At 40.5% G+C, this 24,392-nt stretch overlaps 1 protein-coding gene across 1 annotated transcript in view; it reads left to right on the top strand.

Annotated features, from left to right (window-relative positions):
* The window catches only part of Ptgfr (prostaglandin F receptor), a 42,440-nt gene extending 20,055 nt beyond the window's left edge, over positions 1-22,385 (top strand). Inside the window, 1 exon segment of the mRNA XM_028879129.2 lies at positions 19,381-22,385. Coding sequence (XP_028734962.1) covers positions 19,381-19,683 — 303 coding nt within the window. The 3' untranslated portion in view covers positions 19,684-22,385.
* Positions 22,386-24,392: the final 2,007 nt, after the last annotated feature.

The raw sequence follows: 24,392 nt of genomic DNA, 5'->3' as shown, positions 1-24,392 counted from the left end.
CTTCCTCTTGTGTATGCATGTGTGCACATGCATGTCTGTATGTGTGTCTACATGGACACATGAATACAGTGTCCCTCGGAGGCCAGAAATTGGATTTCCTGGAGCTGGAGTTAAAGGCAGTTATGAACCATTTGATATGGGTTCTGGGGAATGAATTTGCAATAGCGGTACTTTCTCTTAGCTGCTGAGTCATTGCGCCTGCTATAAGTTCTTGAATTTTGAATGGATCCAAAGGTATGGTCTTACTGAAAATTTACTATTTTTAAAATAAGCCAATGAAAACACACATGTAAATGTAATATGCTTACAAATATCCATTCATTCAATAAATATTTTCTCAATGCATTGAATTTGTCAGACAATGTGTGTTCAGGCTAAGACTGTGCTGCCAGGTGGTCAGCAGTACCTGTTCTCTTGTGAAGGTTAGGCTCTTCTGTAGGTGTTGTTGCAGAGAGTGAAGTGTAGATGTAACCAACCATCTTATTAAATAAGAAACACAGAACCAATGCAAAGAAGAAAGCCAAGAGATCAGAGCTAAGAGCCTTACCGCCTGCTGCAGCTAGCCTCTTAAGCCAAGAGACCTCTCCAAAAGAGACCTACTTTCTGTCTGTTTGTCTTTATATAGACTTTCTGTTCTGCTTTCTCATTGGTTGTAAACTCAAACACATGACTGCCTCATCACTGCCTGTATGTACAGCCCTCCAGGTCTTCTATGGTATTGAGATTAAAGGCATGTGTCTCCAATGCTGGCTGTATCCTTGACCACACAGAAATCTACCTAGCTCTTCTACCAAGTGCTGGGATTAAAGGCGTGTGCCACAAATGCCCCGCTCTGCTATGGCTTGCTATTAGCTCTGACCCCCAAGCAACTTTATTTATTAACATACAATTAAAATCACATTTCAGTACAAATAAAATACCATCATAGTGAAGGTCAGTGTGGAGAGGGTCAGAGGATAAGTAAGCACACAAATTATCAGGAAGGTTTTCAAATTATGGTTACCCTGAGCAGGGGTGGGTACAGGGATATTTTAGATCGGATGGCCAAGGACAGTCTCATAAGGAACTTATGGCTGCATGTCTAAAGGAATACAGCCATGGATGACACTGGAGCTTTTTTTTTTTTTAAGTTTTTATTTTTTTTAGAAAACCTTAGACTATTTTAATGAGTCTTCTAAAGAAGCAAACATATCTGAAGAGGAAAAAGGAAGATGATGCTACCATAACCAGCCTCAGCAAACTCTGTCCTGAGATATCTATGACTTCTGAGTAGAGACACTTCATTCCAGCTTCTGGACCTGGAAAGAAGGAGCTTGTGTTCATTCCAAGTGAAACAGGAAACTGCATTTCCTACTTTGGTCTTGCATTCACCAACCAAGCATTTGTCAGTTGTCACTAAGTGCAGAGAGATCTCAACTGTATGGTGTCTGTCACTGAGCATCTCTGTCAGTGCTGACTCCATGAACATGGATGAACCCAGTCCATCTCAATGAGAGTATGAAGTTAGTCTCCTTGGTCCATGTTTGAACCTCTATATCTATAAAGTGAGTTCCTATAGCCTAATGTATACTTCAGGAGTTGCTTATCACCAACTCTGAGCATACTAACAACTTGTCCTTTGACAGATTATTAAGAGTTCATGTGAAATTCAGTTTGGACATGAATGGATAAGGAACCATATGAGTTTTCACATATTATCTCATCAGCATCTAGTAAATTAAGGTGCTATCTGGTCCTCATCATTATCATGGCTATGGTTGTACTTTATCCTCTAGTAAAATTCAGTAGTAATTAAAAAGTAGTGACCAAACACCTACCACTGACATTTTCACATGTGTTACATAGGCATATAAACATGACTAAAATGAGATCTTCACTTCAAAGGAATGTATAGAGTATTTGTGGAGGTATGGGCAGAACTAGCTCTGTTACAAGAGACCCATGAAATACATGGCCTTTCAAGGAACTCATCTTCTGAGAAACTTCATCTATGTGTAGTAGATACCATGTTCTTGGCCATAGCCCTTGAATTGGGCTTGCTCATATAGCCTCTGTTTTGTGAAATGAGTTCTGACTTGTGTTTCTTTGAGAAGGGCAATCTTGCCTTTTGAGCTTTATTGTTAATTCATGAACTTTCTTTTCTTGTATAGGTTAAATGACTCTGTCTTTTCCTCATACATTTCTTTTCCACAAATGTAGCATATGCCAGTAGAAGCTCATGCCATATCCTGGTTTTCCTTTTAATATAAGAGTGATGAATAAGATCAGTTCTTCTCTAAGGTGCAAGCCAGACTTCAGTACCTTTTGAGAGTTTAGACTTCTGGGGTTCAGGATTAGAGGGATTTTATATCCCAAACTGTCCACTAGTTAGCCCAGTCAGAGAAATCTGGATGCTTCATCTACTTCATCATCTGTATTAAATAGTTTACCTAAATTCAAAGCATCTTCTCTATTTATTTTCACTTGTGTGTTTCTAGAGAAACCATATTGTTTTAAGTGTGGTCATTTTTGTGGTATTACTTGCAAAACCTCTCAAGAATACAATAGCTTTCACATAACTGCAGAGGAAGGACTTGGCTTTCTGGTGTTACAAACAACACCACAAGACCTGGCAACTTGATAGAAAAAATAACAGAAATAATACAATGGAAAAAAGGGTGGTAGAACTAGAGTGTCAGTCTTACACTGTCATGCAAGAAAACAATTTTCTGATATTTACTGATTTCTTCAGAGGAAGATCCTCAGTCTTATGGGGTGTCAGGAGTGAGCAATGAGTACTGTTTGGTGACACCATGCTTTTGATTTGGCAACGATTATAAAATACATACAAAGGTGTCTCTATTGCCTACCTTGAATGCATTCACAATTTAAGAATAATTTGACACTGAAAACTGTTTTTTCACATTTATTCATATAGCTTAACTGTGGTGAGCTGTGTCGAGGTCCTGGTGAAGGATGTTGGGGCTTTTACTCTGCTTTTTGATTACTCCTTGGGGCCCAAGAGGAAACTTCCAGGAGAGCCTTTAACTTTGTCATTTCCCAGTCTGAAGTCAGGTATGACAAGGTTTCCAGTGCTTGTAGACGAATTTCTAAATGGTCTTATTAAATAAAAAACACAGAGCCAAATTTAGGGGTGAAAGCCTTAGATCAGGGAAATGGGGAAAGCCACCAGCCAACCTTACCTCACCAACTCTGCAGCTTCCAAATGCGAGTTACTTCCTGTCTGCCCACGCCTTTATTGCCTTGCTGTTCTGCCCTCTCATTGGCTGTCTTAGCCCAGCTACCTCACTTCCTTTTCCTACACAGCTCTGTCACTATTTGTCTGTATGGACCTTCAGGCCTCTACGGTTGGTACTGGAATTAAAGGCGTGTGTCACCACACTTGGCTCTGTTCCCTAGTGTGAGTTTGAACACACAGAGATCCTGCCTGCTAAGGGATTAACAGCATGTGCTGCCTGACTTCTTGTTTACTTAAAATGTCTGGCCTTTGCCCCCTGATCTCCAGGCAAGCTTTATTTATTACCATACAAATAAAATATCATCACATTTCAGCACAAATAAAATACCACCACAAGGGCTCATACATTTGGAATGAGTCTGAGCTCATACAGGAAGAAGCATCTGAGCTGTAGTTTTGACCCTGTCCCCTCAGGCAGGATGGGAGGGCCATCCTGCAGCCTTTCTTAGCCCCCTTCTCCAGAGCCATAGACCTGCCATCTCTTCTATGCTGCCTTTGTGCTCCTGCAACCTCTAACCTAAGTTGTCTTAACCCTCGTGCCATAATTATGCTATTTTCTCTGACTATAGGGAAATTATTAGATGAGAGAAATTCTTTTTTCTTTAAAAAAAGTGTGTGTGCTGTGAATGCTTTTACATGCATATCTACATGCATGTGGCTGCATGTGCACATGTACACACCTGTTTCTGGAGGTCAGAAGTCAACTCAGATGTCATTCCTCAGATTCCATCCACCTTTGTTTTTTTTGTTTTGTTTTGATTTTAGGTAAAAACTCCTTTTTTATAGGCTGGTTAGGCAGCAAGTCCCATAAACCTACCTATCTCCTCCCAAATGCTGGGAATGCCGGTGTGGGCCACCATGCCCAGGGCTTCTGTAAGAGCTCTGGAGATCAAATTAGGTTCTCATGCTTACATGGCAAACATTTTAGCAGCCATTTCCCCATACCTAAACTCCAGAAATTCTTCATAAAAGATAGAGAAGCTTAGCATTTATTTTCCCAGTTACTTTAAGGAGGGAAACATAACTGTTTGTTAAAGTATAGAATGTAATGCTTTCGTCCATCTGTTTCATCTCCATAGAGCTCATTACTCATCTCTTTCTAATTTATTTGTGCTGATATTCTAAATACTTTAAATAGGGCCACTGATAGGTCTATTGTAATGAGCAAAGTGAGTGATGTGTGTCCATCAGATGACATCAAAAATTTAGAAGTTGAAATGTTTAGTCCTTTAAATTTGATGTTGTTGTTGGGACTGGAGAGATGGCTCAACAGTTAACTGCTCTTAAGCATGCTTGACAGTCTTGCAGAGTACTGAAGTTTGGCTCCTAGGACCATTATTGGCCAGCTCACAACTGCCTGTAACTCCAGCTCCAGGAGATTTGAAGTCTTCTTCATGCATGTGTGCACAGATGAACACAGATACTCATACCCATAATTAAAAGATAATCTTAAAAGATGTTGTTCCTTAATTAGATATCTGCATTATTACTAGTATAAGTGGTACTTTAAATGGAATATTATCTTTATTGTAGGATATCATTAGTGTTTCTGGTATAGAGTATGGAGAAGTGTCTCTGGTTTTTTTAAGTTACTAATTGTTATGCTTTAGATATTGAGTGCTCTTTTGCCTTGAATAAAGAACTGTCAGTGAAGTCTTTGTTCTCAGGTTTGCCTATTAGAGAGAGAGAGGTCTAGTGGGAGGCCTTTATGTTATTAAAGTATGTTGCTCCTTTGGGAGTTTAGTTTTTGTGGGATGCTTTGTTAGTTCCTGTGAAAGGAGTGTTCAAAAGCTTGACTCTGGCAGCTTTCTCTCTCTCTGCTCCTGGTGTGAGATGTAGTCACCCCCTGCTCCCGTGTGGACAGCTGCATGCCACTGGGGCTCTGCAGCCAAAGCCCAGACACTGAAGTCTTGTGATGCTGTTTGGACCGAGTGTGCCCCTCTGCTCCTCTCCATGGTATTACCTGGAGGCAGGTTCTCTCACTGAACCGTCTCCTCTTTCTGGTAGGCTGATTTGCCTGTGAGTTTTCAGGATCCACCTGTCTCTGCCCCCTTTCCCACGCTGCAGTTCTAGGCATGAGTGACCATGCCCACAGATTTGATCTCAGGAGCTGACAGCTGCAGAACAACTGTGCTTCCCCCCACTAAGCCGTTTTTACACCTTTCCTAACACTGCTATAATCTGGATCTTTCATGTACCCTAAAGCCTATTTGTTGAAGGCTTGGTCCATGGTAAAAGCTTTGGGAGTTGGTTGGTGTCTAGTGGAAGGATGTTAGGTAAGTATAAGCATACCTTTGAAAGGATATTAGGCCCCTAATCCCTGTTCTGTTCCTCCTTGTTCCTGGCTGTCATTAGATGAACAATTGTCTCTGATTTGTCACCAAAGGCCAAAAGTACCTAATGACCATGAATCAATACCTCTGATCCATGATCAGACTGTACCAATAACTGTGGGCTTAGATATTTCATAGAAATAGACTAAGGGTGGAATTCCATGGCCAACTATTTCAGACTATATACACTTTATGCATATATAAATTGATATACATATCATAGGATGTGTATCCAAAGTGCTAAAAATTACATGGGCAAAGGCAAATTTGATCAAAGATTCAAGTCAACAAGTTGTAACCTAGAACATACTAGTGCCTATCTTGAGTTATAACTAAAGAAGAGGGATTTCACTTTGCTGCTCTACTCTGAAGAAAGTTAAAGGCACAACTGTAGTAGTGCATGGTGACACACACACACCTGAAATCCCAGCATTTGGGAAGAAGAAACAAGAGATAGAGACAAAAAAAATTCAAGGCCAGCTTCATCTACATGTGAGTTTGAGGCCACCCTTGGCTACCTGAATCCTTGTGTAAAAAATGATAAATAACCACACAAAACTAAAACATAACTATATGATCCTGAAGGGGTTAGTTCAGATGCTAAATAACCTTTGTCTTATCATTGTTACCCATTAAGTAGATGGACTAAAAAATCATGATAACTAAAATGATTTAAATTAACTTGGCTGTTTCCTGAGCTTGTATGGATTTAGTGTTCGACTCTACTTCAGTTCTGCGTTAGAGTCAAGCAGACCTTATTTCTCACCCTGGCCCAGCTCCTCCCAGCCATGCAACCCACTGTTTCATTTTCTTGTCTGGAAAGAGGATATGAAAATATCCAGAGACTTGTGGAGAGTACATGTGGTCTGTGAGCTTAGGAGAGCCTTTTCAAATCCTTAGTTTCTCTAAAATTTATGGATGTTTTTTATTTTTAATGGGACACCCACTTCATTAGGAGTTCCCATCAACTGACAAATGATTGTATTAGAGCTTAGAAATGCTTTGGGCAGTCTTTTCAAACTACTGTAATAATAAACCACTGGGGCCATTGGAAATTTCTCTCTGGAAAAACATTCTGTGTTTCAGGACAGCTGGTTGACCAAAGCACCTTATTGGTACCGTCTGCTTTTGCTATAAAAGGCGTGTTGTAAACAGTCAAATAAAGTAGGATTTGCTCATGAAACAATGCCTTTCCAGTTCTGTGACCAACTTCCAGCTAGTCATTGTCATTGTAATTCATACATGTGATGCTCATGATCACTCTAGTTATGCCGTAAAAGATAAACACTTCTTGATTAGAATGAAAATGCCTGTGGCTGTATTTAGAGTATAAACAAATTTTTATATTAACTGTGGGTTTAATAGCAGTCATCATGACTGGAAACCAGAATTCATAGCGCTGTAAAATGCATAGTTAAAAAATGACTCAAATTCTGGTGGGATACATGCCAGCTTTCTTCTTTAAACCTGATCTTTTGCCTATGGACTTTTTTACTATCATCATTGCCAGAGACAGAAATGATGGAGTAAGGATCATAATTAGAACAATGGCCGCTTGGAATAAATAATTAAAAACCAGGTCCAACAAGCATCTGAACAAACATGTGAGGATGAGGTGGAGGAGGCTGTCAAAATGAAAATCATGCCATTTGTCATAGGATGGGTATAAAGACCCTTAAAAAGGATACATCGCTTTATGATATCATCTTACTTTAAAATCACCAGGTGTTGCATGAGGGGGCTTTTTGGAGCCCACTACCTATGATGGGATACCTCATGCAGCCTTGAGGCAGGGGGAAGGGCTTGGACTTGCCTCTACTGGATGTGCCTCCCCGTGGGAGGCCTTGCCTTCTTGTGGGGAGGAGTGGGGGGTGGGGAGGAGTGGGGGTGGGGAGGAGTGGGAGGTGGAGAGGGTAGGGAAGCTGGGGGGCAGGAGGAGGAAAGAGGGGGATCTTTGCTTGATGTATAAAATGAATTAAAAATTTTTCTTAATAAAAAAAAACAAACACCAGGTGTGGTGGTTCACACCTTTAGTTACAGCACTCAGGAGGTAGAGGCAAAGCTAAGAGGCCAGTTTAGTCTACATAGAAAGTTTTAGGCCAACCATAGCTAGTTTTAGGCCAACCAGGGCTACATAGTAAAACCCTGTCTCAAAACAAACAAGTAAAAAGATGCTGGCGTTACCTCATGTTAGCAATCATTTTATGTTTCTTAGTTCACGGTTTTAAAAATCACCCTTTCATTCCACAACAGATTCTAACCTTGTATCATTTTGACAACTATCATTTCTTTCTGTCTTAAACATTATTTTTGTGTGTGTATGTTTGTATGTGTGTGTCTGTGTGAGTGTATGTAAATGTGTATGTGCCTGTGTGTACATACAAGAGGTCAGAGGAGGCTACCAGACCCTTGGAGCTGGAGATACAGGCATTTGTGGGATGTTTCTCTGAGACTGCAACTTCAGTTCCCATGACTGCACAGTAAGTATTCTTAAACATGGACCCGCCTCTCCAGGTTGACATCTGTGTTCTGACACAGATGATTATGGGATGCTCAGCCTGTTTGGCTTGTCAGTCAAGTCTGCTGTTATGGGCACAGGAGATTCAGAACAAAACATCTATGTGCATCAGTTTTGGCTTTAAGAAGATACTAGTGATAGTAGAAGGTTAGCTGAAAAACAACTGGACATCTACGTGGACAGAAATCGAAATTTCAATGTTGAAACCTGAGATCTACCAAGTCCAGGGAGGCCGGTTCTTGACTCCTTACCTGCCAGTTCCCACTCACCAAATCCAAACTCCTCCATATTTTGTTTTTATTAAGGTTTACTTTATTTTTATTTGTGTGTATGTGTGTGTCTGTGTCCATGTGTGGGTATGTGCATGTGTATGTTTCCACTGGGATGAAAAGAATGCGTCAGATCCCCCAGAGCTAGAGTTAAAGGTGATTGTGAGCTACTCAGTATGGGTACTGGGAACCAAACTCATGTCTGCTGTAAGAGCAGCAAGTACCTGCTGTGGGATGTCTTCCTGTATGCTGTGAATATGTGTTACTATGATTGGTTAATAAAGAAGGTACTCTGGCCTATGGTGAGTCAGGTTATAGCCAGATAGGAAATCCAAGAGGGTGAGAGGAAGAAGAAAGGCAGAGGCGAGAGAGATGCCAGACTGCTGCCCAAGGAGCAACATGCCAGCAGACTGGTAAGCCATGGAACATGTGCAAAATGTAGATTAATAGAAATGGGTTAATTTAAGATATAAGAGCTAGCTAGCAAGAGGCCTGCCATAGGCCATACAGTTTGTAAATAATATTAAACCTCTGAGTGATTATTTTATAAGTGGCTGCAGGACCACGGGTCTGGGAGGGCCCAGAGGAACTTGGGACCAGAGAAACTTTCTGGCTACAAGCACTCTTAAATACTGAGCCATCTCTCTAATCTTTCTATCATATTTCAGTTGGGTAACCTTGAACAAGTTACCTCTTGCTGTCTTGGTGTCAACATCTTAAAATAGGAATAATGCTACTTTTTCATACTTGGAAACAAGTATTTAAAGTTTAAGTAGATACTAGTAAGCACCATGAATCATAGTAAGTGCTCAGCTGATGTTTGTATTGCTGCTGGCTCATCATCTGGTTAGTAATTGTAACATGCCACCAGTCAGGTAGACTTGGGGTTCACATTTACTTTCACCACTTTCTAGCTACCATAACTGGGGCAAGGCAACACCTGTTTTGCTTTTGTTTTTGTTTTGCCTCATATCAGAAGCAAGGACCTCTGAGGGATTTTTGATTATGAAATGAATTAAGCTATATATTTTCCCTTTCCTGAAGAAATCACTGTTCATTGCATACATTATCTACTCAGCTGGTATAAAGATAAAAAATGGAGAGCTTTTTGATTTGGGATTCTTACATTACAAAGGGAGGGTGTCAGTGTGAGGGAAGACAGTCACCAGAATAAAGAGAGGTTTGTCACTATAGCAAAGGAGGAGTCACTATAGAAAGGGAGGAGTCACTATAGAAAAGGAGGAGTCAGTATAGTAAAGGAGGAGTCACTATAGAAAAGGAGGAGTCACTATAGTAAGGGAGGAGTCACTATAGTAAAGGAGGAGTCACTATAGTAAGGGAGGAGTCACTATAGTAAGGGAGGAGTCACTATAGTAAAGGAGGAGTCACTACAGTAAAGGGAGGAGTCACTATAGCAAAGGAGGAGTCACTATAGCAAAGGAGGAGTCACTATAGTAAGGGAGGAGTCACTATAGTAAGGGAGGAGTCACTATAGTAAAGGAGGAGTCACTATAGCAAAGGAGGAGTCACTATAGTAAGGGAGGAGTCACTATAGTAAAGGGAGGAGTCACTATAGTAAAGGAGGAGTCACTATAGTAAGGGAGGAGTCACTTGTAAAGGAGGAGTCACCACAGCAAAGGGAGGATGTAGTTGTATCAAGGATTTGATGTCGCTACAGCATTTCCTCCTCTCTCCTTTTATCTTTGACCATCTTTGACAGAGAAAGAAATGTCCTGCGAGGTGATTGGTCAGTCCTCCATGAGCAAATTACAACACATATACAAAGAGTCTTTAAATGTCTTTGCTTATCAGTACTGTGCTGTACTTCAGGGATGTCCACATTTTTCACTGGTTAGAGCTAGACATGAGAAATATCACCCACATGCGATCCCGGCACTTGGGAGACAGTGGGATGAGTGTCTTAGCTGGGGCTACACAGTAAGTTTGATGCCAGCATGGATTACATGATACTCTGTCTGAGAAGACGTAAAAAGCTGGGGAGGCAGCTCAGGGAGGAAAATGCTTGCCTTGCAAGTCTGGGGCCTGAGTTGGTATGTGTTTGTGATCCTAGCTCTGGGGAGGCAGAGAGACATGGATCCCAGGGCTCCCTGGGCAGCTAGCCTACCCAACTTGTCAATCCTCATGCCAGTGACAGAAGACCTAGTTTCAAAAAACATGGTAGATTGTTCTTGAGGGAGGATACTGGAGGTTGTTCTCTGGCTTCCTCCTCACATATGTGCACTTGTACACTCACACACACTCACACACACCCCTTTGTTCTTTTCCCTCCTGTTGAGTACATTCCTATCTTGGAATCACCCATCAAATGCAACATCTTTTTTTTTTTTTTTTTTTTTTTTTTTTTTTTTTTTTTGAGACAGGCTTTCTCTGTGTGACAACCCTAGCTGTCCTGGAACTAGCTCTGTAGGCCAGGTTGGCCTGAGAAATACTAATTTAAGTGTTTTCAGCATATAAATAATTGAGATATAGAAATTATGTAATTTAGTCAGTGGAAAAAAACCCTTCATATTCAAAAACATCTATCACCAGGCAGTGCTGACACATGCCTTTAAACTCAGCACTCAGGAGGCACTGGCATGTGGATCTCTGTCAGTTTGAGACAGCATGGTCTACAGAGCAAGTTCTAGAACAGGCTCTAAAGCTACATAAAGAAACCCTGTCTCAAAAAACCAAAATATAAAAATGTACAAAACATTTATCATGCCAGAGTATGTAATTTTCATCTTGTAGTTTTAAATTCATACAATATATGTGTATATATTCATATAATATAAATTAGTTCCTATGTCTATTATGGTGATATTTTATTTGTACTGAAATGTGATTTTATTTGTATGTTAATAAATAAACTGTATTTAAGACCTCCTACCCCCTTCAAGAAATGACATTCGACATCTCTGTTAGCTTTTTCTAATCATTTAATGAATACAGAGATCACTGCTCTGCCTATGTGAGATTAAATCACCATGGGATATTCGACTTTTAAAATTAAATATATATATATTGAATGAATACTGCGAATGTAATCTATGAATACCACAAATGTGATTAATATCATGAGTGTAATTTTAAAAATAAATAAATTAATTAAAAAAAATAAATAAAGTTGCCTGGGGGTCAGAGCAAGCCATAGCAGAGCTGGGTGTTCATGGCACACACCTTTAATCCCAGCACTTGGTAGGCAGAGCTAGGTAGATCTCTGTGTGGCCAAGGATACAGCCAGCCAATGGAAACACACGCCTTTAATCTCAATACCATAGAAGACCTGGAGGGCTGTACATACAGGCAGTGATGAGGCAGTCATGTGGTTGGGTTTACAACCAATGAGAAGGCAGAACAGAAAGTCTATATAAAGACAAACAGACAGAAAGTAGGTCTCTTTTGGAGAGGTCTCTTGGCTTTAAGAGACTAGCTGTAGCAGGCAGGTAAGGCTCTTAGCTCTGATCTCTTGGCTTTCTTCTTTGCATTGGTTCTGTGTTTCTTAATTTAATAAGACGGTTGGTTACATCTACAGTCTATTATTCTGGAACTGCACAGGAGTCAGAATTTTCCCCCTGCAGGTTCTTGTCACAATTGGCTTACTTTTTTGAGTCAAAGTCTCAGTATGTAGTTGAGACTGACCTTGAACTCAATATGCAGCAGAACCTGGTTCCACCTTCTCTGTGTTGGGGTTGTTGAGTGTGCCATGCAACTCCCTTTTCAATGATCCTGTTTGCAAGAATAGGATCAATCTGTAGAGTTGAATCACTTCAAATGTATTTAATTCCCAAATAGCTTATCAACATTAACTTTCTAAACACTAAGTGCCCCAGTGCGGTCCTATAACACGAATTGCTAAGCAGTCTTATTAATAAAAACAACAACCCAGAGCCAGATAGTAGGGTAAAAACTGAGAGATCAGAGGAATAGAACAAGCCAAGCCACAAGTTCTTACCTCTAGGAAATCCTCAGCCAAAGAGAGAGCTACTTCTGTATACTCATGCTTATATGCCTTTCTGTGCTCTGCCATCTTACTTCCTCTCTTTCTCCGCCCAGCTACATCACTTCCTCTTTCTGCCCAGCTCTATCACTTCCTGTGTGTCTGTACAGACCTCCAAACCTCTATGGTTAACTAGTACTGGGATTAAAGGCATGTGTCACCATGCCTGGCTCTGTTCCCAGTATGGCCTTGAACTCACAGAGATCTGGATGAAACTGCCTCCCGAATGGTAGGATTAAAGGCGTGTGTTACCATCGCCTGACCTCTATGTTTATTATAGTGGCTGGCTTTTTCCTCTGATTCCCAGATAAGCTTTATTGGGGTACACAAATAAAATATCACCACACAATCCCTCCATAAAGTACTGGAAAGAGTCTCTCTTATTTGATGGGAAGCTGAGTCATCATTGAATCATCATGATCAGCCTGCCATGCTTAAGTGTAAAATGTAATGGGTAGTTGTTTCAGCTTTGACCTGGAAGTACTATCTGTAGTGAGGCTTCTGGTAACTGCTGCACCTACCTTTGAAGTGCCCCTGGGGCGGGGCTGACACAGGAGCCCTTAAAACCTGAGATCCAGATGTTCCAGCTCTCTTGGTTCCTAGTGATCCTGATGCTGGATGACAGACTGAGTGTAATTTTCCAGAGAACCCAGCTGGACTGCACCGCACCTCTCCCAGATCCTGTAACCAATCCCTTTACTGGCTGTAAGTTACCCCAAATAAACCTCCTTTTTAACTACATTGCCTTAATAAATCCCCCAATAGTAAAATGTAAAGATTATCCTTGGGTGACAAAGTTATGAATGATGACAGTTTGAAAACCAATGGGTTCTTCTTCCACATACCCAAGTGATTCCTTGTAGGCCTGGCCAGCCTCCTCTAAAGCTGATGGAGAAAGAATGGTTTGCTTGGAGCAAGAAACACTATAATGTGAAGTCAGGCACGGAGAAAACCTGTGTCTTAGTTATGTTTCTATTGCTGTGACAAAACACCAACCAAAAGCAACGTGGGAAGGAAAAGGTTTATTTCACTTCCTTTTCCATGTAACAGTTCATCACTGAAGGAAGTCAGGGCAGGAATTCAGAGGACAGGAACCTGGAGCTAGGAGCTGATGCAGAGGCCATGGAAGGGTGCTGCTTATTGGCTTGTTTCCCATGGCTTGCTCAGCCTGCTTTCCTATAAACCCAGGACCACCTGCCCAGGGATGGCAGCACCCACAATGGGCAGACCCCACCCCATCAATCAGTAAGAAAATTACCTACAGGCTTGCTTACTGCCAAATCTTATGAAGTGAATTTCTCAGTTGAGGTTCCCTCCCCTCAGATGACTCTAGCTTGTGTCAAGTTGACATAAAACTAGCCTACATAATCTGCTTCAATGACTAGATGAGAACTCTACGTAATTTCCAGAAACGTCATTCACATGGAAAGGGATTTTGTGACTATTACACTAAGGCTTTTGGTGTCTAAGAATAGGGTACATCTCCGGGGAATGATTTGATTATATATCCACTTAAATCACTTACAAAATGTGGTGCCAGGGAAAATTGTTTCTGCATCTGAAGGATGCTAAGTTCACAACTGCTCAAACAACAGGGCTGCTTTGTTCTCATGCAGCTCCGGTCTGCCTCAGCTGTCATGCTTGCTCTGTAGATGTCTAACCACTAAACGCTACATCTCCTGCCCTTGAAAATTAATTAAGTCCAAACAACTGAGGTGCTAATGCACTACCAACTTCTAAAGACATGTGCATTTTTATGATGGTGTTTATGAATAGCCCTCCTTGTAGTGACTTCCTTGTCTTTCACTGTGCTGCTTGCAGTATTATAACTGCGTCATGTTGGTCTCTCCGCTTAGAGACAGCATGCATCCCAATGCACCCAACAAAAACCAGTTGTCCTGCCATCAGCCAGGTCCTGGAACATAGCCAAGACTTGGTCAGACGAGAGGATGTGCATTCGAGACGACAATATTTTAGTGTGATGATTTGCCAGACGAAGAAGCTGAGTTAATCACTTGTCAGGATTTCCCTAAAGCTTTGCTTCAGTATCATTGTCATCTTGCATCACGCCTGGACAGTCGACAGTGACATCCACCCACTGCTAGAGGAGTGTGTTTCTTGGAAGCTCAAAGAGACAGAAGCATAAACACACATCTTGAATTTACCACTGCTGTTTGAATTTGCTCTTCTGTTTTTGAGACAGGGTTTCACCACAGAGCTCAGGCCGGCTTAAACTTACTATGGAGCCCAGGCTGCTCTCAAACTTGCCACAGCCTTTCAAGTGCTGGGATTATGTGTCAGCACGTCTGGTTTACAGCTGCTCTTACTTGTAAATGGCCACTGGAGTCCTGACTCGGCTCAACACATGCAGACACAGAGTACATGTTGCTGCAATAATTTCCGTAGTAAAACTTTAGCTGACATGGGGTCTGTTGTTGGTCACTAAAGCCACAGATTCACTATTATTATGGCCTTAAATAGTTGACATACTTTTATTGTATAGCCTGAGTGGAAGAAAAATCACTATGTAATTTATTTTGTTCATTGAAGCCTGGAAATGAATATGGGCTCTCCTCATACATTTCTTTGACACTGTTGTGAGCATCTGAGAAATTATCAGTGTAATGAATAGATTACTTTCATACACAATCCAGACACGTCACACTGAGAATTTCAGTCACTGAAAAGAGGATGATTGCTTATTGTGCACAGTGCTTGATGCACAAATGTGGAGAATGGAGTTTAGCACCCTAGCACCCAGCTAAATGTCAGGTGGCATGGTGGTCCACCTGTAGTGGGTAGCTGTTCCAGCTTTGACCTGGAAGTACTACCCCCATTGAGGCTTCCGGTAACTGTCAGGCCTACAAGGCAGAGCCGAGACAGGAGCCCTGAAGACCTGAGATCTGGATGTGCCAGCTCTCTTGGTTCCTGGATCCTGGATGCTGGAAGAAGACCAAGGAGAGTTCTCCAGAGAACACCGCTGGACAGTGCTTCATCTTTTCCATACCCTGTAACCTATCCCTTCACTTATAAGTTACCCCACAAAATAAACCTCCCTTTTAACTACGTGGAGTTGCTTTAATATTTCAACCAATACCCACCTCTTACCCCAGCACTTGGGAGGCAAAGACAGGGTTCCCTAGAGTCATTTGGCTAGCTTGACAAGCTGAATTCATGAGCTCAGTGTATAAGACAAAGAGGAATGAAGAGTAATCTTAGAAGACACCCAATGCCACTCTTTGTCAAGACATATGTAGCCTAACACATGCATATTTGTACACACAGACACACATAGTCAGAGATACTCACACAAAGACAGACACACACAGATCTCTCTCTCTCTCTCTCTCTCTCTCTCTCTCTCTCTCTCTCTCTCTCTCACACACACACACACACACAACACACACACACACACACACACTGTACCTTTCCATACTTCTGTAGCTGGGAAACCTTGTAGATTAGTTGGAACGCTGTTTGATGAGAGTCTGTGCACAGCTTTCTGGAATGTAAGTTTGGGTGGTCCAGTCAGAGCACATTTCCCAGGCTTGTGAAGTGCCTATCCTCAGAGAACACAGTACCCGACTACAGACTGAACCGACCTGCCCGACTTGCAGACACTCAGTCTTCATCTGGACCCCAGATCTCCAGCATCATCCAGTTGTATCACAGCCCCACTTTCCAGGCAATTCTGTATGCCTTCAATACTGTTCCACTTCTATACAGATGTGCAGAAACCCCATGCGTTCTTATTCTTTAGGAAGATAGTTATTTCCATAAACTACCAGAGCTGGTAGAGGTACTGCTTAATAAAACAATATGTGTTCCCACTAAAAAATTAGTAAATTACTAAAAATTTAGTAAATTACTAAAAACAAAGGAAAATGAATCAGAATCCTGTTATCCAGTGTTAACCAATGAAATGTTGATAAATGCCTCGGTAGTTTCTATTGTATGCACAAAATAACATGTTTTCAGAATTGAGATCATATAAAAATCATTTGATGACTTGCTTTCTTTAAGATAACACTGAATCCCAACACCAATTCCTGTGTATATTTCCATTATGCAAAATGACTACAATTTATCCTTTGTTGGACACCCCGATTGCTCTAAACTATCAGTAACGTACCATTATCAATAACATCCTAACTGGTGTTTTCTTTTCCAGAAATATTCTACCTATATTTTTCTTGATGGCTCACTAATTAATGATCTGGGCCCTGGAGCAACTGCTCTTTGTGCTGAAGTTACCGGGTAAAGGAGAGTCATGAATGGCTTTGTGTTCTAGAGAGAGGACATGGGCTCTTTCAGCAGATGACTGAACATCTCTTCACAGATCAAACTACTGTTCCAGGAGAGAGGAGAATCAGAGAGGGGCTGCCATGTAACAGGCATTTGAAATGTGCTTGTCTTCAACACAAGGCAGGCTCTTTGATGCAATTGCATGGAGAACGTTTGTTTCTGGATTTACAGGGCTGTGTCTGGCTGAGCTTCCCTAATAGAAAGTACACAATTTTTATATTTGTAAGGCGAGATAAATATTTACTCATTCGTCCTTGAACCCAAACTAATACTGTAAAATTCTCACAGACAGATGATAGATTTCACAGTGTCTGCTTTATTCACCCTGTGTCTTCGATGCCTAGTCCATCACCTCATCTAAAAGAGGTAAATAGATATTTGATGAGTGAAGACAAACAGTAAAGTGAAAATATCTCATTTGAGTTGCCGGTCAAGCCTTGGCCCCAGTTCTGTGAGAAGTGAGGCTCATATAGGTACGTTTCTTCAGTTGTATTGTGTAATTAGAGGAAGCAGTACCACAGAGTCTGCATCTGATCCAGGTGCTCTGTGAAAGACACAGTTTTCATTTCACAGTTGCGGCACATTTATGTCTGCAGGTTAATACATTATTTTCCTGGAAAAGAAGCTGTTTCCCAAAAGATCTGCTTGGGCTGAAGATCCTGTATCTTTTGAGAGATATCAAACCACCATGCAATCCCCATTAGCTTATGCTGCTACAGAAACACTGAGAAACTGTCAATGGCTCAAAATATTGGACCTTTGTGAGGACTGGGCAGAGGTTTCTCTGATAATCAGTTGTGTTATGAGGTACATGAGTGAATTTATGGAATATATATATATAGGGTCTCTCTGTGTAGCTTTGCGCCTTTCCTGGAACTTACTTGGTAGCCCAGGCTGGCCTCGAACTCACAGAGATCCACCTGCCTCTGCCTCCCGAGTGCTGGGATTAAAGGCGTGTGCCACCACCGCCTGGCTTATGGAGTATATTTTAAGCGTCGACTTTGTACTTGGTAATAGAAATAAAAAGACACTCAAAGGTGCATAGATCAGTTTAGGATTGTCATGTGTTGTGAGTGGCTAAGTATGGATGCATAGGGACCAGAACGACCACAGCTGCAAATTTATTTCAATGGAGATGATGAATTGGAGGTGACACTATTCTTAGGTGGAGTTGTAGGATGGGTTGGGATTAATGGACAGAAAAATAAGGCAGAGGATTTTAAAACACAAGCAGATCAAGCGGGTACTCAAGAGGGTGCTGTACCTCTGGGCCAAGTGGGGCCTCACACAGGGCTTGTGCCTGTGATCGGAGGTTGTAAGGGCCAAGTGTTGGGTGCATCCTGGTGCAGCCACCGTGGAGTGTGCCGTATGGACAATGAAGGTTGTGGGAAGGGGCCACATCCTTCAGTCACTGATGCCATTGTAGTAAATAAAGACATTTCTTTCCTACAATAGTCTTGATTTTCTTTTCATTTGGTATTTTCAGGTTTACTTTATTATCTCTTAATCCAGATGGCACAATGGTCCAAACATCGTTATGACTTTTCTGAATTATTTTCTATTCATTTGTTTATTACTCATTTTCATAGATATGGTGTTGTCAGTATTCTCTTACTTGAACTTTGTATGTGGTGGCCAAAGCTAGGCTTGGTGATTTGCTGTATTTTCATACATAGTGGCAACCATTTAGGGAGCCAGTTCCACAAACGATCTTTACAGTGCATGTATGAAATGGACACAGGACACCAAAATAGACATTGATACGGCTAAGCCACAGCTGAAATGGGGACCATTTCTACAAAGCCTTTGGAAAACTCCATGCAGACTCCTGGAAACTTTAGCTGAGTAAAGGTGGGAGATGAAGAAAGTGAAGTTGTTGGTATTAGGTGAAAATGTTGGTAACATTGTAGTTACCAACGGGAAATTCTAAAGTTCTTTTATTTTTTCTTTTTGAGTTAGGGTCTCTCTGTACATCTCAGATCCCTCCTGTCTTTAGAATACCAGTATTACAGTGTTCAGCAAAGTTCATCGTTTGAAAGCACTTAAAGCTTATGTATAATTTATTTGTTTAAATATACTTTCATTTGCTATTGAATAAGCAAATGTGTATTTGCTTTAAAGTTCTTATTCCCAGAAGTATAAGGCTAGTTGCTGATATCAATGTTTGTTCCCATATGAGTCTGTTTGTACACAGTGGGATATCATTTTTGTAGTCTGTCTTTCTTTTCTTTCTTTCTTTCTTTCTTTCTTTCTTTCTTTCTTTCTTTCTTTCTTTCTTTCTTTTTCTTTCTTTCTTTCTTTCTTTCTTTCTTTCTTTCTTTCTTTCTTTCTTTCTTTCTTTCTTTCTTTCTTTTTTTTGGTTTTTCAAGACAGGGTTTTTCTGTGTAGCTTTGCCTTTTTCCTGGAACTCACTCTGTAGCCCAGGCTGGCCTTGAACTCACAGAGATCCGCCTGCCTCTGCCTTCCAAGTGCTGGGATTAAAGGCGTGTGCCACCACCACCTAGCCATATTTGTAGTCTTCATGTCAGTTTGAACTAAAAGATTCTGTGGTCTGCATCCACAATTTATGCCACCATTTGTCAGCATTTTGTAAAATAGCAGCACTTTGTGGTATGTGGTATAAAGGTCACATCACATTTGTAGTCTACTTGAAAACTACTTGAAAACTGAAGAAATGCCTGTGATCAACAGCTTTCCCTATTTTGTTTATTTTCTAGGTAACAATGGCCAACATTGCCATAAATGGAAACAATTCCCCAGTGACCTGTGAAACAACACTCTTTGCTCTCCGAATGGCAACGTGGAATCAGATCTTAGACCCCTGGGTCTATATTCTGCTCCGGAAGGCTGTCCTTAAGAACTTGTATAAGCTGGCCAGTCACTGCTGTGGAGTGCACATCATCAGTCTGCACATCTGGGAGCTCAGCTCCATCAAGAATTCCTTAAAGGTTGCTGCTATTTCTGAGTCACCAGCTGTGGAGAAGGAGAGTCAGCAAGCATCTAGTGAAGCAGGACTGTAGGTCAATGCAGGGCTAGAATAAAATGGGGGGAAGTTTTGGAAACATCTCAACTGATCAGATTCATAGCCTAACTGGAACATTTGGACCTCGGTGTGTAGCTTGGGAGTACACCGGACAGATGAAGCTTCTGAATTTCGTTATGCTGGCTGGTGCATGGTTGTGCATTTTTACTTGATGTTGTCAACAGGAGGTAAACTGATACAATGCAGTGGAGTTGAGTGAAACACAGCTTTTGAGTTTAGCTGTGTGACTTGTATTTTTGGAATAAATGAATCCATTGAGGCCCAATGCCAATGAATACTTGACCTGTTTTTCCAAGACACCTTAATGCTACCTGCACATGGCCATTTCATTGACTTATAGACAAGACTCAGAGTAACACAAGACTCTGAACCTGTTTGTGTGTGGGGTTCTTGTCTGTTTACCAGTCTACATATCCTCAATCAATGTCTACATGACCATGATATTGGGGATTCACAGTGGCTAGTGATGACCACTGCATATGCTGGGTCAGCCTGACCTTGTGAGGCTGATGAACATGGCCATTCTTGTCACAACTGACACATGTACTTGCTCGCATTTGTTGTTATGAAGGTCAATTATTGTTTGAAGTTTTTTCTATAAAGTAATAGATTTTCAGTGTTTAAGTGATCTCCCTTTCCTCTGAAAATTATAGAGAAACACAGGCTTTGTCTTAGCACAGATTCAGCTCCTGTTAGCATATACACTAAACCCTATCATGGACCGTGCAAACCATCTAAATCCCAGGGATATATGACAAGAACATGGCAAATATTGCTTTACCTAAGCTGTCATTTTTGTCAGGAAATAAAAGAAAAACAATCAAATATTCAAAGCCTATCTACAGCTTGTGTGTTTCTGCTTTATAGACACAGCCTAAGGGAGTTCTGTTGACAGCAGCTTCACTAAATCTGTTGGACCACATTTTCAAAGCCCGTTTTACCAGTGTGGAGGGGAAGATCTAAAATTAGCCAGGAGTTGGGGACATAACTGGGGACTTAGGGTTAATCAGAGACCAAGGAACAAGACTCTGTCTCCAAGTTTCCCAATCATAATCCACACTTCTTTGCTTGTTTGTATAATTTAACACAAAAATTTTCAGTTTGAGTAATCATTATAAGCATTGTAGGTCCATCAGTGACTAGGGTTAGTGGTTATGTTTCATAAAGAAATTCATTTTTATATTTAAAAAAGTCCTTGCTTTCATCAGGTTTGTCTGTATTTAAAAAATATTACTTTTTTCCCTTTGCAATGTGTGTGGGTGTTTTGCCTGAATGCATTTCTGTGCATCATGTATCTTTCTGGCACCTACTGAGACCAGATCCCGTGCGACTGGAGTGACAGATGGTTGTAAGCTACCATGCAGGTGCTGAGAATTGTACCCAGGTCTTCTGGATGAACAGTCAGCACTCTTAAATGCTGAGCTCTTCCTCTAGCCTCTAAAAAGTGTTTTTGTCTGTAAAAATGATTTCAGATTCTAGGAATCCTGAGAATTCAATCAAATTAAATTAGTGCCTGTATTAACTTCTCCTTTTGGTTGGGAGTTTACATTAGTTGTGATTACTGATTTTGGTAAATTCTCATGAGTAAATTAAAAGAAACTAAGCAAATAGCCTTGTTGAAGACTTAAAGGAAATTATTTGTAGTGAATTTAAAAGGAATACATACTATTATGTGACAATATCAACTTAAAGCCAATAAGAGATCAGCTACACAACTGATTCTTATGCAGAGACTATGTCAGATAATAGACAGCAATATCCTGGTATAAACTGAGCATGGAGTTTTAAAGGTTGGGCCCAAATTAAATTTATGATGACAACTACATGTATATGTATATGTATGTATATATATATGTATATATGTATATGTGTGTGTGTCCGTCCATGTGTACATGCATGTGCATATGAATTTATGTGTCTATGTATTGTAAGTACATGTGTATGTATAATGCATATGATTGTATAAAGCCATTACAATTTGTGATTGCTGTTACATTACATAAATGTTATCATGTTTAATTTCAAGAGCACTTAAAGCTTGGAAAAACTTGTAGATGGTTCACTTATTTTGAGAGCTGGTATTTATTTTCTACAGAGATAAGGTGTTGGGATCCTATAAACTGAGGCACGAAGAAGCAAATCTCCATTTTTCTTCATTATAGTTGTTAAAACTCTGCAATGTACATTTGTATTTCAACTGAGGAAAGGCACTGAGAAGGAACCTGCTTGGAGGCCCCAGGTCCCTTCTCTGTGAGCCTCTAATACAGACAAAACTGTTCCTCTATTGCTATGATGTCACCCTGGCCACGCGCGGTTACCATGAGACCATCTTGTGACATCATCATGTGGGGGAGAAGAGGTTCTGGGAAGTGACACAGGAGTTATTCTGTGCATATTCTGGAAGAGTTATCCATACTATCTGAGCACACACAATTTAACTGATCTTAAGATGAGGTCAAACCCACAGTGTAAACATAAAAAGTTTAATGTATATACCTGACTCCAAAATTCTGTTTATTATTGTAGCTGTTTTATGTAGCTTAGTTATAGCACTCTTTATTGTGCAATGAGCAATGGAGGGGAACAGTCACTGATAACTTCCTGAGTTATCAGTGTGAGTAAAAGTGTATTTGTTCGTATTCATTATAATAAAGAGTAGAAATAGTTCCAACAAGCTCACCAATGTGCCAGTTTAAGCTCTGTTTTGACCTTTGCAGTCTGTTTCATGAGGCCAACTGTTGCCCACAACTTCACGTACTATCCAGACACTGGGTTTCTGGAGAATTACATTCTTATAACTAAACAAACACTGTACATCTCTGACCTTTTTGGAGTCTTTGTAATTGTTTAATGAATATGAGATAAAACACATATCACTTTTTCAAGAGAGCATACTGAATTGTAATTAGCTGTGGGTACAACTAAAAACATGATACTTGCTGGTGGTTTTAATGGAGTGATAGCGATACCCTAAAGACAGGATATTGCTTTTAATTGTCTCTGAAGTAGAAAATTCCTAGATGCCAACTTGCACATAAGTGGATATCTGTTATGTAACAAATAGTTGTATTTTCTCACTTTCAGTCTTAAAAGGCAATTCTGCTGTGTGCTTAATGTGAGGTTAGGGCCTAAATAAGAGTACTTACTAAATATATAGAATAAGATTTTGTGGAAACAGTATGTTACCTGCTTCACTACAAATGAACTGCTTTCTAGGATCAGAATATAAAAACTGGGATTGTACATTTTCTGAATTCTTCACCTGGTTGTCAGAAAAATTTACCACTTGGTAAATAATGTTGGACTTCAACTCATTACTGACACATTTCAATTGGAGAGAAAAAGAGTGGTCCTTTTGTTATATGAACAAATATATTTTGTGCTCCTCATACTTGTAGTAAAAGAGTAAAGGATAATATGTGTATATAATAATATACTCTTACTTGCATTAATACTATCACTTGCACTGCATGCTGTTTAAAAGCTTTGGCTAGCTTGAAACTTCAAATGATTTTATGACAAGCATGGACTAATATTTATCACAAGAGGTTAGCTTTAGGAAGTCATACAAATGTGGGACTCCTGAAGGGGAATTTTTATTTATTAGGTTTTTTTTTTTTTTTTTTTTTTTTTTTTTTTTTTGTTTTGTTTTTCGAGACAGGGTTTCTCTGTGTAGCTTTGCGCCTTTCCTGGAACTCACTTGGTAGCCCAGGCTGGCCTCGAACTCACAGAGATCCTCCTGGCTCTGCCTCCTGAGTGCTGGGATTAAAGGCATGTGCCACCACCGCCCGGCAAATTTTTATTTATATTTGTTGTAGGGCTATTTCAATTTGTTTTTTATGCTTTGGTTCCTCCTTTCCTGCCCATTCTTCTGTGCCATTTGTGGCTCTTCTTGAGCCTCACTTCCCCTAGGCACATCAAAATTCAGATTTCATTGATTCTGAGCTGGCGGGGTAGATACAGTCAGTCTACAGATGTCCATCATATCAAACAGTTCCAAATGTCAGTGACATAATCCTCACAAAGGTTTGTACCTTGCCTGTGGCTCCTGTCTAGTAAGCAATCTGGTCATTGGACTCACTTCTGAGAACTCAAACATGAATTAGCTACCATTATATGTTGTTATTATGTCACATGATTTAGGGTGAGACAGGAAGGTATTAGCTTGCTGGATCTATTGTAGCAAAGCACCACAGACTGAGCCAGTGACATTAGCTGGACTTTTCCTGACATTTGTGGAAGCTAGAAGGACCAGCGTATGGTTAGGGTATGTCTCTTTGTCTTGTGGATATGCCTTTTCCTGTTGTCATCAACTGTCTGTGAGTTTCTATGCTCCTGTCTTTCCTTAGGAGGACAGCAGCAGCCAAGCTTGAGTAGGATTCATTCTAGTTATCTTTTTTACCTTAGTTACCATAGAATGATCCTACTAACAAAAATAATTACAGTATTGGACAATTGGAAAGTCACAATTCAGTTTGTAGCAGCAGCACAGACAGTGACATTGAGATGTAGTACAGTGACTGACACACAGGGACCGAGACTTAATACTGGTGTGCATCCCTTGGAGATAGGTGCTTTCTGAAGTCAAATTGCTGTGACCTGCTGCATTGACCGATTTGGTAAGTCTGGGGTTGTAGGAGGGGAATGCATTTTGTAATGGGATTTCAGATGAGGATATCAGACAAT

Source organism: Peromyscus leucopus, chromosome 6 (assembly GCF_004664715.2).
Source record: "Peromyscus leucopus breed LL Stock chromosome 6, UCI_PerLeu_2.1, whole genome shotgun sequence".
Taxonomy (NCBI): Eukaryota; Metazoa; Chordata; class Mammalia; order Rodentia; family Cricetidae; genus Peromyscus; species Peromyscus leucopus.
Note: the sequence above shows the minus strand (reverse complement) of the source record. Positions and strands in the feature narration are given on the sequence as shown.